General features: G+C 39.3%; 1 protein-coding gene across 3 annotated transcripts in view; it reads right to left on the reverse strand.

Moving 5' to 3' along the window:
• Nucleotides 1-19628, reverse strand: part of plppr5b (phospholipid phosphatase related 5b) — a 152151-nt gene that overhangs the window by 124056 nt on the left and 8467 nt on the right. For 2 of the 3 annotated variants that reach the window (XM_062379629.1, XM_062379625.1), the window contains exon 2: nucleotides 9142-9232. In XM_062379629.1, coding sequence (XP_062235613.1) covers nucleotides 9142-9204 — 63 coding nt within the window. In that variant the 5' untranslated portion in view covers nucleotides 9205-9232. Of the gene's footprint in view, nucleotides 1-9141; nucleotides 9565-19628 lie in introns of those variants that run through there. The other variant, XM_062379626.1, reaches the window with a different exon arrangement.

Below are 19628 nucleotides of genomic sequence, written 5' to 3' on the forward strand. Positions count from 1 at the left end.
CAGAATATTTGTTACTTGCAGCCCTATATCACATGCTACAATGCTATGATATGCAGCTGTTTTCCTGACCTGAAATAATTCTACCTGCTAGTGTGATATTTTTGGGAAAAGCACAGAGCACATCAAACACAAGTGGAAGGAGAGATGGGACCAGATGGTCTATGCCAGGGGTCTCAAACTTGCGGGCCAATTGCGGCCCTCGGGACGATATTTTGTGGCCCACACCTTAATATGAAAGTTTAATGTTAGTGCGGCATAGTTTTCCGCCCTCTTTCGCGCAGGTCATTATGTATCCAGTGTTTCATTTGTAAATCTCAAGGTGCCGGACCGCTAATGTACATATGACAGCGCAGGTACGACGAGCACAGGTCCCAGAACGCACATAAAACGACGCTTAAGACAGCACACACATGCCAGTTACAATGCAGTGGGACTTATTTTATGCAGACGGATTATTCTAAACCGCAGCAGTTTTATAACACGTCAGTGAGCTAATATCTTCATTTTACAGTCTGGGCTGTTTTACATTATAATTTACACCTGATATGTGTGGATGAATTTTAATGATTTAAATTCCCTCATCCTCTGGTGGTGACATTTACGCACCGAGCCACAGATTGTACATGACGATGTGCATAATTATTTTGGTTCATCTTAGAAGTCTGTATTTGTTATTATTTTATGAAATTGTTATGCTGTTGTTAATATATATATATAATTTATTAGATTATCTTGTTATTGCGTGGCCACAAATTAGTAATTTATCCACCGGTGTCAACAGGGGCTCCGTAATGTTTTAGTGATTACATTATATTGTTATATTTTATTTTAATTATTTCTTTAAAAACTTTTTTTAATATTCATATTAATATTTTTATTTTTTTTCGATATGAGAGGTACCGGATCTGTCAGCAAGAAGTAGGCAAGAGAAAGCATGTTCAGAAGAACTGTTCATGTTCTTCAATATTCTATTCATGTTCAGAAGAACCCATTGAAGTTAAATAACTGTTAATAAGGAAATTTGAGAAGTTTGGATTTTTTTAGCAAAGTTTTTTTTTGTGGAATACGTGACGCTGCCCAGCCTAACCCAGATAATGCCTCCAGTGGCCCCCAGGTAATTTGAGTTTGAGACCCCTTTTCATCAGTCACTCCGTTAATGTTTTGCTGATTCTGTTCAAATTAGATTAAAATTATTTTATTTCACCATCACTCATTTACAAAATCCTTATAATGGCATCGTTCACTGTTGGGGATTTTAAGTAAGGTATTGTTTTCATTCAAAAAATGTCATAACTATGGATAAAAAAGACATTTTTCCACAACATGTTTCAAATAAAACTCTTGTCATCCGTGGAAAATCCCTAATGGCAATTCTTGATCCCCCTAATCAATCAACAGGGTAAAAAAGATATCATGATACAATAGGAGTAAGTTAACTATCATATTAATGTCTGGTTTGGTGAGACCTTTTGACTGTGTCTGTAACAGATTTTCCTATGGCTTATTAACATAATTCTAAACAGAATTAGATTCTGTGCAACTGATTTCTGGTCAATTCTAAGAACCAAGGGGAAACCTGCTTTTATTTAAGAATACAACCTACAAAAGAACAGAACAGGTGGATTATTTATAAGGTGCCATTGTTGTTTATTAAAGCCAAGGAGGGACAGATTTGTGGGAGAACCATCTAACACGTTGCTAATGACTTGCATCCAAATGGGTGACCAAGGAAAGTAGGTGTCTCACTTATTGAAGGTGATCTGCTCATCACATCAAATTATTACAAAGACACTAATAGTGTCTCTCTAAAGATTCCATTCAAAATTAGGCCGTCTTTTTAATGCAGCACTTCAGAAGCTGAGGGCAAACACAGCTCTCTTTTTTATAATTCCATTATTCTCATCCATCCATCCATCCACCAAACTTTTGATCACACTCATAGTTGTGTGGGCCTTGAGCCAAGTGGCAGACTTCAACCAGGTCATGCCCTTTCCATGGCAGAGGCTTCCATTCACTCACTGCTGATATTTACTTGATTACTTTTGTAGCTAACTGCATCATTATATTCCTGATGTTGGGATTTTCACCCAGATCACTTTGGGTTATTATATTGTTTCAGATGGCCCTGAGATCAAATTAAAAACAAAGTGGACAACATTTCAATGATTTCAGGGGACAGTGACAGCTGATCCAAGGGCTAAAGCTTGTGATTGTTGATGTGGATTTTGAGCTCTGCTTTGCATCATTGTCCTGAATTACCAAGCAAGGCTACTGGCTAATCAAGGTAACTTCGGGGTTGACTTGGTGATTTCGAGAGTAACTTTAAGGTTAAGCGTAACTACAGGTTAGGTTGAACCATGCTGTAATAGAAGCATATGCTGGTAATCAAAGCACGCGTTTGTAATTAACTTGGTGTTGCCCTCGACAAGAACCCCCCCCCCCCATTACAGAGAGTGGACACGCACCTGTCGATTTAGAATGATTCATACACATGGTGAAAAGAACAAAATCAGCTGGTGTGAACTTGGCGTTATTTTGGCGCCGATTTTGAGCACACATTTTATTTTCTGCTGACAGTACGAAAATTTCTTCTACTTTCCACAACTTTAACTATATCCTAACCACCCTCCAGTTGCCATTCAGAGGGCCAGATACCTCATTATAATCATACATCTTAAAATAAATAAATTAAAAGAAAAAGAAAAGCAGTACAATAAAATAGCATGTATAGAACTTGAATGATGACAAACATTAATGTAGATCAATGTACAATTGTACAGTCAAATATACAATGGTAATTCTTTATGATGAGCTTTGAGTTAGTTTGTATCTCCATCTTGTTGTGATGAAACTCATCTCAATTTGAAGTTGATCTGATGTAAGCCCTGGTACGTCAGTGCCTGTCAGTGCTCGGGCCCTAATAATCATTGAATAACTGTAAGAAGTTTTAGATTTTTCACATGTTGATGTCATCATTGAAGGTAATCCAGAGTTTTCCTGATTGTCAAAAATCTGAATAAAGACAAATTAGGTATGGTCAAAATTTTAAAGACCTTTGGGTAGATTAGTTTCCTCTTTCTCTTTCTTTTCAGTTCCAATTTGACCACATTTATGACTGGATTAATTTATCCCTAGGTATATTTGAATCATATCTGACTGCCCTCCAGTCCCAAATCTCAGTTTTAGAAAACCAATATGATGGTCAGATTCACGCATGTTTGCCTTTGCACAGATTCACATTTTTGATCTACGATAACTTCTGGTCAAGACATTTTAGACTTACAGAAACTACTCCCTTTCAAGCTCTTTGTCATACATGGCCTTATGTCTTTGTGACAAAGCACAGTGTATTTGGATAGTAAAACCACTGAATGCAACACATGAGTACAGACTCAAACATCCTACTCTTTCTTTGCCGTGAAGTTGCTTAGCTCTTAACTTTATAACTGATGAGCCAACACACATCTGTTGGCTGTCTTCTATTCTTTTCCTAGAAAGGAGGCGGCAGCAAACTAGCACAAGCTCCGTCCTCTATCAGATAACTCAAAGCATTAGCGTTCTAATCCAATTGATTCCTTGTCCTCTCAGGAAAAAACTAAACCATTTGTAAATCTGTATACATTCAACATATGTCCTGCTGGAAATGGGCAGTGAGATGAGGGAGGGGTGTGCAGTCCTGCTTTATATTCCAGTCTGTATGAGGAGATAAGCAAAAACTGTTTTATATCTTTAGCCTTGTCTTTAGTTTGAGAGCATTATTTCTTCATTTCATGTTCAGATTTAGCTCTTTCTAAAATGATCCCTTCTAGAGGACAAACTTGCTCTGTTCCTGCTCAATACTGTCTGCCCTCAGATACACCCTAATGTTAAAGAAATGTCACTCTAACCCCGACATTGGGGTCCTTTACAAAAGATCAAGGTGTTAAGGGTTCTTGCAGTGTCATACCTTATCCTAGTACTGCACTCTTCTGGACAGATGATGGACCAGAAATCCGTTGGCACCATCAGCTTAAAGTCACAGCTCCTGATGCTCCTATAGGGATACACAGGGACCACTCTGGACCTTTTACAACTGTTCCATTCATTAATTTAGCCAATAGTACATCCAACAGAGGGACTTGGTTTCCACAATACGTTCTCTTCCTCCTCATCATTCACTCTCATGCATACTGAGGTACTCTCTTAGCAGTTCATCCCGGGGGCCATCCCAGAGGGCCTCTCCCTGATGTCTTTGCGGATACTCCACCTTTCATTTTGGATCATGGCCCATTAATCCTTACCCTCCCTCTTTTCTTTGCTTGTAGAGTTTCAGTTAGCTTGGCTTTGGTTGTACCCTTCAGTCCTTTGTTTTTCGAGTTTTTGTGTCTTGACTCATAATCTCGTTCACAGCTTGATGGCATGTATAATAGGTGGCTGATAGTCAATCCACTTCTGAATCTGTATTTATTTTCAATCTTTGCAATGAACTTGCTGAGTGGGTTCAGGCATATGTGCAACAGAGTTGGCCTCCAGTGTTGCACTGTTAACCTTGTAGTCCAAGGTACTCAGTAATTGTGGATGTTAATCTTCTGCTCGTCCATAGTTCCATGTCGCATCCAACCTATTATGATGGCTTTCCATCAATTCAATATTTTCATTTCTCGTACTCTTTGCTTTTCTTGTTACAACATCCCATACGGTCGGTTGCTATCTGCTATCTAACCGGATAAGTTACTCTAATAATGCATACAATTTTGCTAGGCAACAAACAAAGAAACATGCCAGCATCTTTATGGAGTTAATTTTATTTGCAATTCAGTGTTTATAAATGGGAAAGTACCAAGAGCAACACATGTATTAGTTAACAAATTAACATAGTAGAAAACAAAAGTAATTTATGATATTTGGGAAAAAACACAACTGCGGGCAGTGTTCTTTTTTACTTTTGTCTGCTATTTTTAGAGTTAGACCAAGTCTTAGCCGTAGTCCTTGTTATATTTTGTCAAATTCTCATCTTCAACAAACTGTTTTCACATATATTTCATCCAACTGATTTGAACTATTAAATCTGAACAACAGCAACAACGTTAGCAAATCGGATGCCAGATGTCTCTTGAGGAGAAAGAGACGGTTAAATCACAAAGTAACCAGGAAAAAGATCTTGTGAAACAAAGCTGCACAAATTATGCATAGTTTTGTCAGGAAACTGCAAGAAAGGTGTTGATTTTTTACTACACTGTGTGTTTATATAATTTGTGCATTGCAATTAAAATTAATTTGCAAAGAAAATATTTCTAAACTCTGCACATAAAGGAAGATGGCTGCTTCCCTATTGACTTAGTTAAAGAACAGTAACATACATTAAGTTCTTTACATATTAAAAACAAATAGTTTTTAGCTCCATTCCTGAAATGTGTATTGACATTAAGTTGAGTGTCCAGTAGCATAGATAGCATTTTTAATACAAAAAAAAAAACTAACCTTGTCTTGAGCAATCTAGCTAACTGGACAACTAACTTTCAGTAAGACTAAATAAGCAGGCAAAGCAGCAGCGTCTCGTTTTTTTTAGATACTTATAGATAAGTGCATTTAGCTGGGTGTAGTGTAGTGCTACTGACAGTGCTTATATGATTGTGCTGCTGGTGTGCAGAATCACCAGAAAGCGTTTAGTCAGGAAGAGTAATGTGCACCACAGTCAACCAAATATACTTAACATAGTACTACACACATACCACTACATTATGTAATTGAGTAATTTGGTATCAATGTAAGGTCACAGTAGTGCAGGTCTATACCAGAAGAGATGTGTGACAGAAAAGGAAAAACATACTCTCTCTTATCCCTGCCTTTTCTGAGTGTACAGGCTGTGCCCTCCAGTGGCCAATCTCTGAACAACACGCCTCAACTGCATTCCTTTAAATAACAAAATAGAAACTGTTTATGAAAGTGTTTCGGGAAATAAAATGATGATCATCCCAAATTGTATTTGCATTCTAAATGCTCTTTTGCAAGACATGGCCAGAGCTGTCTCTGATAATTAATGACAGACAATGGACAACAAAATGATTAACACCCACCTTCACTGCTGCCATACATAATTCCAACAAAAGCCTTTATTCAGTTTATAAATTACATGAGTTGAATGACAATTAGGCCCAATGCTAATGGCTTCATAATCAGTCCTACTGCTGCATACATATTCTACCTCTAAATGTATCTCTCATAGAAGAAGAGAGGAAAATGAGGCAGAAAGACCAAAGGTTGGATTTTCCATTACAAACCGTTTTGCATAGGCTACAGTCTATGTTACAGAGTCAGACACACCATATATAAGTAGTGTGGGACATAATACTTGATATATTTTCTACACTTACATTAACTTTTGAGATACAGGTTAGAACAGCTGAGAAAACCACAAATATGTCTAATATATATAAAAATATATTTGACTTAAGTGTTACAGGAGACACTGAAACGGGACATAGTTATTTTTTACCTCATATTAGACAATAGAATTTTTTCTCTTTAAGACTTTTATTAGAGAAAATTTATTTTACTGATTCATATACTGCACTCCCATGAAATTGAGTCTATAGTGACGAAAAATAAGTCAGAGATCAGTATAAGTCAAGCTCCAAAAACACTGAATCCCACACATCCCATACAGTATGACCTGATTGTATCTGTCATTAGATCCTCCAAGCCTGAACTACTATGCCTACTGTGGATCTTATCACTCTGATAAGATCCAAAATGATAAGGATACAATGTCTGAACATATTTCATTCTGGACCACATGCTCCAACATACCAAACTCTAAGTTTATGGATGTATGTTGTCACTATGAACCAATGTCAAAAATGTGTATAGAAAACAAATTAAATAGAAAAAAAGCATTCTTGTTTTACAACATATTCTGAGATTTATTAGCATTCAGGTAATGGAGAGTTGGTAAATGGCCCTAATCAGTTAAACAGCAATGCAGCCACATGAACATTTAGTAGATACAATATACACAATGCGAACAGGGTGAGAGGCTTCAGCTCTAACATTCAGAGATAATTATAGTAATGACGTAGGCCTACTGTGTGGACCCTGATTGGTTTGTTGTAAACAGGAAGAATTTGTTTGTATTTGGGACTCATTAATGTCCTTTCAGGCAAACAAAACATCTATCACTGACTGAAAAAGGAAATGTTATACGGGTAACATGGAATTATTGATTATCCCCTTTATTTTGTGTATGTGTGTGTGTGTGTGTGTGTGTGACCCTTTAACTGTATGAGGAATAACATTTTTTTATTTTCATTGCTGTAAACATTTTATATACTCGAAAATTCAAAAAAAATAATTATGGGCTGTGATCAAGTAAGGAGTGATTCTCCTCTATAAAAATCATAATATTCTACAGCAATACTTTAAACAAACATGGTAACATTTTTGAAGAAGTACCACAAGGAAGACCTTTCATTCGACCTTCAACATTTGTTATCCTCAACACATACAGATAAAATGGAAGAGGTTATGAAATTGCAGGTAAATGATTACATGAATCCACAATCTGAAATCAATAAAGTAAAAATATTGATTTTTTACTTGGAGAATGCAACTCATAAATGTGAAATTGAAATTGAATTAAAAGTAAAAAAGTGTGCAGTCACTAAACCCCAAAAGTAAATGACTGATTTAGTTCTGTCATCAAATCATTCAACAGAAGTAGCTGAAACAGAAAAGAGGACCTGCCACTCCGGTATTTGTTATTTTAACTTGTGAACAAGAAGTTCAACAACAGTTAAAAATGCTGCTGCCTGATTGTTTCCTGAAGAACTATTTTGTCAGGGTTTCTGGACTGCAGTACCCTGAATGACCATGTGGGGTCCTCAGCGTTCCGGTGATTCCTGTCACGTGTGTTGTATTGATTGCTTTCATTGTGTTCACCTGTGCCTAATTTGCCAGCCTTTAAAAGCCACCTGAGTTTCTTTGTGTTTGCCGAGTCTTGGAAATTGACACCGTAAGTTAAGCCACGTGAGTTGCTCAGAAAACCGCTGCTTAGAAGCTAAACCTCTGTTAATCCTTTTTTGTCCTTGAGATCTTTTGTTGCCTGTTTTTTTGGACACCCTTAGTTGCATTGTAAATTTGCCCAGACTGTGTTTTAGTTGTCTGGAAGTATTTTTGGAGTTGCTGTCAAGCCTTATGGAATCCTCTGCCATATTCAAGTAAAGAAACCTTTTTTGATTCCTCACCAACAAGTCGTCTCTCTCTGTCTGCATCTGAGTCATCATCACCCGTAGCACAGTGGTAGGCAAACCGCCTGCTACACGGGAGTCCCAGGTCGAATCCTGACAATCCTTATATATTTACAAAAAAATCCTGAGCTTGATGATTTGATGTATTTCACCAGTCCAGGAGCATCATTTATAAACGCACCTTTCCGACCTCCTTTTGTGCGTTCGGCACTACTCACACTTTTGGGGAAAGGCGGTGGACTAGTGGCAGCAAAAAAGGACTATGGGCAGAAAGTCTCGAGTTGTTCGACACCATGGAGTGACAACAAAAAAATACCTGGATGGACAACACCTGGATCTGTTCAGAAGTCCAAGTGGACTCTCCCTACCCCACTGTCTAAGTGCCCCTGAGCAAGGCACCTTACTCCCCCAACACCTGCACCCAGGGCGCATTGCATGGCTACCCACTGCTCTGTGTGTCCTCCTCTGTTCACCAGATGGGTCAAAAGAAGAGGACAAATTTCCCCCCATTTGCATGTCGTGTGTCAGTGCATGTGTGTGGGACCAATAAATGTATCTTGTATATATTTGGATATATAATAACAAAATTCATGGGAGAATTTAAACATAAATATGAACATCTTGGAGACAGGAAGGTGGCGAGGCAGACTTGACGAGGTGAATTGAAGCCAGATTATTAATCCACTTCATTGTTCACATTAAAACCATTAGTGTTATTTGTGCTCGCGCAGCGTTATTGTTTCATAAAAACCTTCTTCCACAGAACCATAATATATCTTCTTTAACTGGAGTCGGAGGAAATGTATATGCTGTAAATGTAAACTGTTCGGTAAAACACAGCATATATGAGAATTTAGAACCATAAAAGAATGGAGATATCAATCCAACTTTTCTGTCTTTAGGGGTGAGAACTTACCTCTCCAGCTAGTAAGGTATAGAGCATCCTTCGCTCTTTTCTACCGAGTTGCTTTGAAGGCATTTTGACTTGTTCCTCGTATAAGCATCCTCTGCAGAGAGAAAAACACAAGTTGTAGGAGACAGTATTGAATTAACCGGAATTTAATTTGACAGGCGGGAATGATTTGACAACAATAACAACAATGTTTCTAGATCTAATAGAAACCCAGGACATTATATTAACTAGGGTTGAGCCAAATACTCAGATAAAATTAGTATTCAGTACGGATAATGTACTTTTACGGAGCACGAGTACCATCCGAGTGAAATGTGTCAATATCCGTACTCTTGATTAATGAAAACCCCCATTGGATAGCTGTGTCTACATCATTCCTTGATAGGCCAGCCACACACCGAGTTAAAGTGTACCATCCCCGGCTAGACGCACATGGTCTCTCTGTAAAAAGTAAAACAAAAATGAAAATCTATAAAAATGAAAATGTTGAGTATGAAAACCTGCATTGGAATTAATACTTGTTAATACTGCATGTGGTGTGTTCATTGATTCACTGAAGTTTATAAAAAGACTTCTGAATGGTTATCTTCCTGTAAAAATGTATCTGCAGTTCAATTCTAAGGCTGTTCTGTAAATAGTGTTCTAATAAACAATAAATACAGCAACTTCTGACCCATATCCATGTCAGGCTTAAAATATCATCTTCTGCCCCCTTTTAGTTAAAAACGGGTACGGAATATGGATAATTTTGTTGGTTAAACAGATACAGATAATCGTGTACTCGCTCATCCCTCATCTTAACCCATAAAAATAGCTGGTCTGATATGTATCGTGTGTTTTGATTATCAATAAACTATACTTTGTCAATTTTGTTTTTGAATGAGTCTTACTATTAAACACATTAACAGAAGCACTGCTGATGCAGAGAGCATGTTAGTGGCCTTGGTGATTAAAGAAATGTATCATCATGCTTATGTTCTTTTTGTTAAATGAAATTTGTCAAAAACGTTTATAATCGATGAGATGAAGATAATGTAGTTCGATGAGAAATAGATGGGAAAACTACTTCATGGTAACATGGTGACACGCAATTCATACAAGAATACAACAGTTTTTGAAGGAATGCTCTAATGATTTGATAATGTTATATTACTTTTCAATTTATATTAACAAGGCAACTGAGGCAGTAATCTCACATAACAATGGGACATGATATTGTTCCATGCAGCCAAGTATAGTGTATTGGCTATCAAAACATAACATTTAAATTCTAAATAGATTTTAGGCATGAATAGATGACACTGAGCAGTAGCCAGCTGAATGCAATTGCAAAACAATAACTTTCTTTCTGAATAGATTTTTGTAATGTACAAACTACAGTAAATGTATTAATATATCACAGTCTAATGCACTAAATCACAACCAGTTAGGCACAGGACTGACATTACAGAACTGGATGAGGTTTACTAAATATAAATAAAAAAAGCTTTACTATAACTAACTACTATAGGGGGCTTCTGATCTCAGTACTGAGATACAGATTGTATCTAAACTACACTTTGATGCACTAAATCAACCCACAACAGTTCAGTCTGCTCTGCTGAGACAAACCAGAAAATGGACCTTTACTGGTCTAATTTTGTACAAAGTTAATATATAAATATATATATATATATATATATATATTTACAAAACATAATTTATTATCCAAACTGTCATTAATATTAAAATATTAAATTAAATATTGAACACAGTCTCTGTTAATTTCCATTTATATATGTTCATTTTTAGTTAATGTTTTGGTATATCTTTACATGTAAATCCATAGAACCACTGTTGTTTATTTGTTCCATAAGAATGTGTTTATTATGTATATTAAGATTTATCTCCAAACAAACTTGCAACAGCAATTATACAATTACAACACTAAGAAAAGGTTTTATCTTGAAAATTATATAACAATAGATCAAAATTATACATGGACAACAGAGCCAGCAGTACGTTACTGTTGTGCAATAGTAGTAGTAGATTTGACGTTGGCAATGATCATGAAATATGATTATTAAAATAACAATTATTTATTAAAAATTATAAAGCTATTAATTAAGAATAGTAAAACAATTAATTAGAAATGATACGGTTATCCATTAATAATAGTCAAATAATTAATGAAAACAATAAAATTATCAATTAAGAATAATACAATCTGTAATCATTGCTTATTATAGCGGGGCACCACCCTGGTTAAAGGGACCAACTAGTCAAACTATAGTTATCAGTCTCAAGTGATAAAAGTTAAATTAATAATCTCAACATTTAATATTAATGATTATCTAATAAACAATGAAGGGTTTTAAGTTCGAGCACAGGCTATAGTAATCCAGCTGTATTCACATACATATGCACAAATAATCACAGCAATACGAATACTTTAATTACAAAAGTATTTATTAAAAAGGGGAAATAAAGCTAATGTTATTTCAATGATTCTTCATTTAACAAACTCCAATATTTCAAAGATGGCAACAACAGCAGCAGCATTTATCACAATTAAGACCACGCATGTGATACGGGGTACCTATGCGTGTGTGCGGTCGTGTGTGTGTGTGTCTGCCTGTCTGTGTCTCTCTCTGGGTGTGTGTGTGTGTGTCTGTAAGAAAAAAAAAGGGGGAGTGGCTATGGCGTAATGACGAGGTCACGTGGTGACGTCCTCTGGCCGAATTCAAAGTGATGTTACATTCACGTACTTTCAAGATGGAGGTTGCCTAAGTGAAGCCACGTTGCGAAAAGCAAAATGGCTGCCGGTCACTGATCTTAAACAAAGGGGATCATTAGACAAAGAGATTCCTTATCTCCTGGTTCTGGCGCCGAATGGCATAGAAATGTATTAAGTCTCTTTAAATCTAGATTTTTCTATGCCACATGAAATATGTGAGTGTAGGTCGGGACGTGTGTAAAAACAGGTTTAGGAGAAAAGAGAGAGAGAGAGAGAGGGAGAGATAGAGAGAGATCAGGAAAGCTCTCAAAAAATCGTCAGAGACAACTACTAGCGAAGCAGGCAGTCCAGTTACGTGAGATTTATCTTTTAACAGATGTAAATCTCCGCACAATATCTCTGACGGTAACACGTAAAAAGGAAGCGCCAGTTTGTTACCGCGCACTTCTCAGAACATCTTGGAAAAGAAAGTCTCTGAGCTCGGCCTGCGAGCGAGTTCCTTTGCGCGGCCTTTTCAAGTTAAAAACAAAACAGTCTTTCAAAATAAGATTCAACTTAAGATAAAAGAAAAATGAAAGAAATAAAAGAAAATAACTCTGGTTGCCCCCGTTAGAGCTGGAACATCTGGGAGCCCCCGAAGGGCCCTGGTCGAAGTCCTTAGCAGGGAGAATGGCTGATAAAACTAAAGTTAAAGTTGCCCCTTTAGAGCTGGAACATCTGGAAGACCCCGAAGGGCCCTGGTCGAACTCCTTAGCAGGGAGAATGGACAGCGATTATTTGATGTCTCAGTGGTTTTATTCAGTGGTGAGAGGTCCTGCCTCCTTGAGGTGCTGGTCATAGGATGATGCTGGCTTTAAGCCAATTGAGTGTCAGAGGTCAAAGGAGAGTGGGAGCGGCCAGGAGCAGAGCAGGGGTTCCTGGGAAACCCCAGGGATTAAGTTACCACCAGAAGATACAATCTCCATGCTTGATCTTAGAGGGAAACTTTAGCTGGCTTCATCTTGGCTCACAGGCCTCACTTTTTATAACCTATTGTCTGGTCATCTCACTGGGCTGTTGCCCAACATGCAATCTGAATAAACAGAATAAATAAAGTATTCATAACCTAATCAAAATCAAGTATTAGGTGGGTTGTTCTGGGAGACATCTTCAGACTTTGGGGGGGGGGGGGGGGGGGGACAATCGCTCATGTTACTCGGTTAGTGTTTGTATATTGTTCCACTGTCTATGTGCTTTGTACTTATATCATCATATTCCCATCAGCATTCATTGTACTTTGTGTTGAATAGTAATATGCTGACATCAGTATTTAAATTAAAGCACTGCTGTACCTAAGATAGGTCAAAGTTGTAAACTCTTAGTATTCCTTATTTACGGTGCACATTTTTAATGTATCACCTTTGATGACACTTTTGACTAGTGAGGTCACTTAAAAGTTAGTGCTTTTTCTGTTCGAAATTGCCTTTGGAATCAATTAAGTATCTATGTATCTATGTATCTATGTATCTGTCTGTCTGTCTGTCTGTCTGTCTGTTCTTAGCACATCTGTAATAAGAGCTGTAGATGCACAACAAGTGCTATTCTGGCTTGATCAGAGAAGGATGGAAATTACCTATTTGTGTCAATTATTCTAAAACTGTGAATTTACTCATTACACTGAATTGGATGCAAATCACAAAGCACTATTGTTATCGTTGGAATGTGACTCCAATGAACATTAAAATGTGAGAAACCTTGAAATTAGATACTTTGTCCCATGTTAAAAAGTGTAGAATGATTCCCTTGTATTTCAGCCTATCGTTCAATGAGTCACTTCTCATTGAGTGAACAAAATAAGAGACCGGAGGACATGCATCCCTTGAAAGATCTACATACAGTGCCTGCACATTAAGGAGCAAAGTATTGGTCAAGACATGGCATGAGTTGAGGACATCAGGCCATGCTCATTTTGATGCATATTTCTAGTGCTGGTATGGTAGCTTACATAGCCTGCATACAACTTTATGTGAAGGTCTCCTGACCAATAATGTTTCCAAATGTTGCCTAGATTGATAGGAGTGCAAATTACTCTCTACAGCCAAGTTGTGTTGTGACTTCTATGCCATCATGTACCACACAGTTGTTCTTGAATTATTCAGTAATATCAGTTTGACCTAGATTTCATTTTCAATTAATGAAAGTTACATAGTGTGCTGTAGTATCATCATCTGTCTGCCGGCCTGCCTGCCTGCCTGCCTGTCTGTCTGTCTTATTCTTTCACTACAAGTCAGGCATCCACAATCAAACAGGGCTACTATGCTGCTTCTCTATGGAGACTGAACAAGCTGGGGGTTAACCATTGACCTTCTCCCAGCGGACAGTTCATTCATATCACATCAATAATGTGGGATGGAAAACAACCCCTTCAAACAAATGACAAAATGTGCCCTTTGACTAACAAACACACACACCCTCACACACACACACAGTATTTACAGAGCAGCACAGCATGCACACCCAGCTTGAACTCTAGTGACCTTTATCCAGCTGAGAAGCAATCTGCCTGCCCTCATTACACACAGCACCACCGCAAAATTAGTGAAAGTGGCATGAATGTTATTCTAGTTGAACCCTTCTGCATGGATTTATTATGGGGTATTCCACGGTGGCTTTGCTGAGGGATAATAGAACTACAACAAACCCTTTAAAGGGGACATATTATGAAAATTCCACTTTTGTAGTGCTTCTACACATTATTTTGGGTATCTGGCATTTCTACCTTCCCAAAAACTCTGGAAAAAAACAACTCCCACGATTTCTTGTGGTTCCTCTATTTCAGAAACTATGTCCTAGAGTGCGTCCAATGGAATTAAGACCGAAATAGACGTCATAGTCGCAACATGCCCATTTAGTACATTCCCCCATAGCTCTATGCACTCCCCCACTACCACTCGACCCACCCCTAGATGGACCCTCCCACTTATAGCCGGTCGGTCCATCGGTGTCCGGCCTCCATTTCATTCTTGCAAGACTTGGAAACACTTGGATAAGCTAACTAGCAGCATAAATCGAATTCGACAACCGAGATGCTCAGTGGTCGGCTGCACAAATGTGACTCCAGCTTCAGAATACACAAGATTGAGATGGATTGAGTTCATATATGATGGCAACGTTTCTGCCACCACTTTGAATCGGACTGTTTTATCAACCTGGGCCAATATAACGCCGGATTCTCTAAAAGGTTGTTATTGAAAGAGGGTTCGGTGCCATCTTTCTGTTGCAACACTGAAGACGAGGGAAACGTAAGTATTTTTTTTTTATAATTCTGGTATTTGCTTCTTTTAGACATTTTGTGTGGAGGCTAGTGCCGTTAGCATGTTGTGCCGTGTGTGTGAGGGGGTGGGGGGCTAGTATGTAGTGGTGGGGGATAGGTAGAGACTTTACAGGAGTTTTCATGTTCGACTATTAATAACGTTATTGAACAATTAATCGAGAACGGCTGGAAAGTCTTAGCGAGAAAACGGCGTCGGAGTCCACGATACGGGGTGAGCACGGCAGGTTCGTGAGTGTTGTGCTCTTCCCCCCCCTCTGCTCGAGGGGCCCGTAGCAGCTACTACGAGCCCCGTAGCAGCTACTACGAACCCCGGTAGTAGCTGCTATGAGCATCGGTAGTAGCTGCTGTAGCTTGAAGTTAGCTACGGATGCTTGTAGTAGCTGCTACGAGCTCCAGTCGTAGCTGCTGTAGCTTGAAGTTAGCTACGGATGCTTGTAGCAGCTGCTACGAGCTCCGGTTGTAGCTGCTGTAGCTTGAAGTTAGCTACAGATGCTTGTAGTAGCTGCTACGAGCGCCGGCCGTAGCTAACTTCAAGCCCAGTGCTGCCGTGGGAAAAAATCAGCGGAACAGAACTAACGGGAGGACACACGAGCGGAGGGGGGGAAAGAGCGTGGAGAGCACAACACTCACAAACCTAACTTCCAGCTACAGCTGCTGCTACGGGCTGATACCAAGATACCGGAGTATGTTGTTGTCATAATGTGCAGGACTAGAACGATTATTGATTACCAGCCCCAGTTTGGGGAAATGTGTCCTTGTATCCTTGTATGCATGACAGTAGTACAAACATGAATAACATTGCTGCTTTTGGTGTTCAGGCAAGCACATCTGTTCACAGTGCTAGGCTACATCACGTAGCATGCCAGACGGACCCACCAAAGATGCTCACACATGGAACGCAGCTTTCTATGAAAACACTGCAACCTCACTACAAAAGTAGAGGTTGGTTTACCCTCAGTTATTTCGTCAAGTCATTGATTGTGTCTCCGTGTTAAAGTTGTAACAGCATCTCATTGGTTGTGACTCCATGGATACTGAATGTCTGTTTTATCATAGGCACACAGAAAACTGTGCTGCACTGATGTCGGTTTTGGGACCTCAGCTGTAAGAGGCCTCGCTTGGAGGAGGGAGAGGACAACCCAAATTGTTCAAGTATGGACTTCAGAGAGCCACAGGATGCTACCCATGATCCTGATGACTCCATCACAGTCTTGACTGAGTCAGCAGATGTGACGTGAGTGACTCAATATTTAATCTAAACATTTCAATAATCAGATGGATTACCATCCTACAGTTTTTTAGCTGTTGCAGCCTTTTGGTGAAATCTTTGTCTTTCTAATAGAATGGAATCTTCCAACCCTGTTCATAAGACACCCACATATATTGTCTATGATAACTGCCTCCTGCAGCTGTTTGAGGTGTTTCCTGTGTGTCGGCGGGGGACAGATGTAATATATAGGAAGGCCGAATGCACAGCAAAGCCGGTGAAAGCAGATGCAGCCTTCCGTGATTCTCACAGGCTCTATTTAAAATCCAAATAATGTACAAACAGTATGTGAAACATAAATAACATATCAATTAACTTTAAATGGTCTTCACGATTTAAAGACCATTTATTTATCGTCTTCACGATAAATAGAATAATGTAATTTCAAAATAATTATAAAAAGAAAATAATAAATACAAAAAACTGCAAAATGTCCAACTTTTCCCCCAATTTGTATTACAGATTACGTGGATAACCTGTTGGACCTCATCTTTCACGAGGTTTTTCAGGACCCGGCCCCATATGTGAATGAGGTGCTGAAGATCCCAAAACCTGAGGATCTCTCTGCTAAGTATGAGAAACCTGACAAGTAGTGTTGTGTCGTTCGTGAACGATTCGTTACAAGGACTCGGGAGTAACGAGTCCTCTCAAAGAGTGATTCGTTCATTTTCTCGTGGCCGCGCATCGGGACTGTTGCATAGGCTGCTGCAGGTCACGTGGAAAATGATCCAAAGACTCGTATCCGGCAGATGAACGAATCACTGATCCGAAGACTCTGTTGGCAGAAGAACGAGTCACTGATCTGAAGACACGGTCGGGAGTTGAACGATTCGTTCATCTGCCGGGTACGAGTCTTTTGATCGTTTGCACCCCCCCCCCCCGTTGAAACGAACGAATGACTCAAAAGGAGATTCGTTCATTCTAGTGAACGAGATTCAAAGAACCGATACGGTAAAAAGATCCGAACTTCCCATCACTACTGACAAGCAGTAAGTTATAGCCAGCTATGTGTCGAGTTTCAATCAAGGGCAGGTCTGAACCCTGTATAACTTCCCTGAGCATCAGGGAACACTCTGCGTATCTGGAGCACCATGCAGGAGGGCAGGACCACCCTTATTCTCCGGCCCGGAGGGCCTCAACACCAGCTAACAAAGCTTCTGTACGCCAAATACCTGTAACGGCTGAGCAAAGTTCACATTGTATTTAGAGAATAAAAGATGACACACAAATATAAAGCGTTCCTTTGTTTACAGTATGGCTACTGATGGCACAAATTGTATTTTTGTAATCAATGTTTTTATTATACTTGGTATTTTTGTATTCATTACCTCTGTCCCAGCTAGTACATTTAATAACTATGAATAAAAAGCTCTGTGGCAATCTTTCTGACAATAAAAGTTTATAGAAACAGTTTTGTGCTTTTAATGTTTGATATGTAACATGTCAACAATTGACACTTGTAAGATGAGCAGTTAGCAAAGTAATACAGAGGGAAGAGTAATTTATGTATTTTATTCCTCAGTCATATTTGTATTGCAGAAATTACTGATATCTCATGCATAAAAAAAAAAAAAACTTACTGCTCTATTCCTCTTAGACATAAAGGCCCATAATCTGCCCTATAGATGTTGAATTCATTCTGTAGTGAGAACACATTCAAACACAGGCTAATTAATGGAGGTAAAAACATTATGTCTTACACCTCCATGAGAGGGGGGAGGGGTGAGAAGGGGGAGGGATGAGAGGGGTGAAAGGGGCTGGGGTAAGATGGGGGCGGGGTGAGAGGGGGGCGGGGCCCTCAAAACGGGTCGATCTGAGGAGGTCTGTTTTAGACAGAGTAAAAAGGTGCTGTTTTAAATGATCCTTGTGGTATTTTTACCAAGAAATGTTAGAGATATTTCATGAAGACCCCAAGGAACCATATCAACTGTGGTGAAATGGGCATAATATGTCCCCTTTAAAATACTCGATACTGCAAGGTTTCATTTCTGATAAGAAATCTGCATTCAGCAGCAAAAACACTCAATAATAACTTCAGGTCAACAACATCCTGTCACTGTTTGAAAAACCTGCTGTTGGGCCAGAGTCCAGAGGCTGAGCACCAGACACTGGAGCCGATGGGAAGACAAAGGGTTGTAAACTTTTGGAGGGAAAACATTCTCCAGCAGGCCTAAGAATCTCCCCCTGGTGGTTGGAAAATGTCCTGGGGAGCCTTTAGGACCCCCGCTGAGTTCCAAGCCCCGCCCACTGAGGTCCAACTCTGACACTCAATTGGCTTAAAGCCAGCATCATCCTATGACCAGCACCTCAAGGAGGCAGGACCTCTCAGGTAGAATAAAACCACTGAGACATCAATAATCGCTCTTTCTCCCTGCTGAGGACTTTAACCAGGGCCCTTCGGGGCCTTCCAGATGTTCCAGCTCTAAAGGCTCAACTTTAACTTTTATCAGCCCATTCCCAATTCCCTGAAGATAGAGCTGACCTTTCCAGTTAGTTGATCAGGAGGTATTTTTAGGGAGCAATTACAGACGTTTGTTTTATTTTCATTTTGTTTTATTTCTTTAATCAGTCGACGTCTAACTTTGATAGAGACTATTTTTGTTTATAACTTGAAAAGGCCGCGCACAGGAACTCGCTCGCAGGCCGAGATCAGAGACTTTCTTTCCACAATCCACAGCTGCGTCACCGTTGTTCATCCCTGCAGAAGAGACGAGGCAGAATCCCTTCAGAGAAGAGACGAGGCAGAATTCCGTTCCAAGAGCAAGAGAAGTTCGCTCTATTCGTCCCAGCGCTGACCTCCGTTGCAACCATGAGACCCACCGGAGCACCGCTTAAGAGGCCAGGACTTCACTCATTTGTTTTCCAGGAATCCGCCGATCGAGCACGCATCCTGAGGTTTAACGAGAGATTCACTGGACTTCCGGAAAACCCGCGCCCCACGCACAAGCAACACCGCGGAGGTCACAGTAAGAGACTAGTTTAAATACTTAGCGTGTCATTTTATTTGAGTGTGTTTGTTTGTAGATCGCTGATCTGTTTTTAGCTGTGTTACACGACGAACTGGAGACGTCACATCCTGTTCCTTTGTCTACTATGTTCTGAGAAGCGCGCGGTAACAAACCGGCACTTCCTTTTTACGTGTTACCGTCAGAGATATTGTGCGGAGATTTACATCTGTTAAAAGATATATCTCA

The sequence above is a fragment of the Platichthys flesus genome, chromosome 21 (genome assembly GCF_949316205.1).
Source record: "Platichthys flesus chromosome 21, fPlaFle2.1, whole genome shotgun sequence".
NCBI lineage: Eukaryota > Metazoa > Chordata > Actinopteri > Pleuronectiformes > Pleuronectidae > Platichthys > Platichthys flesus.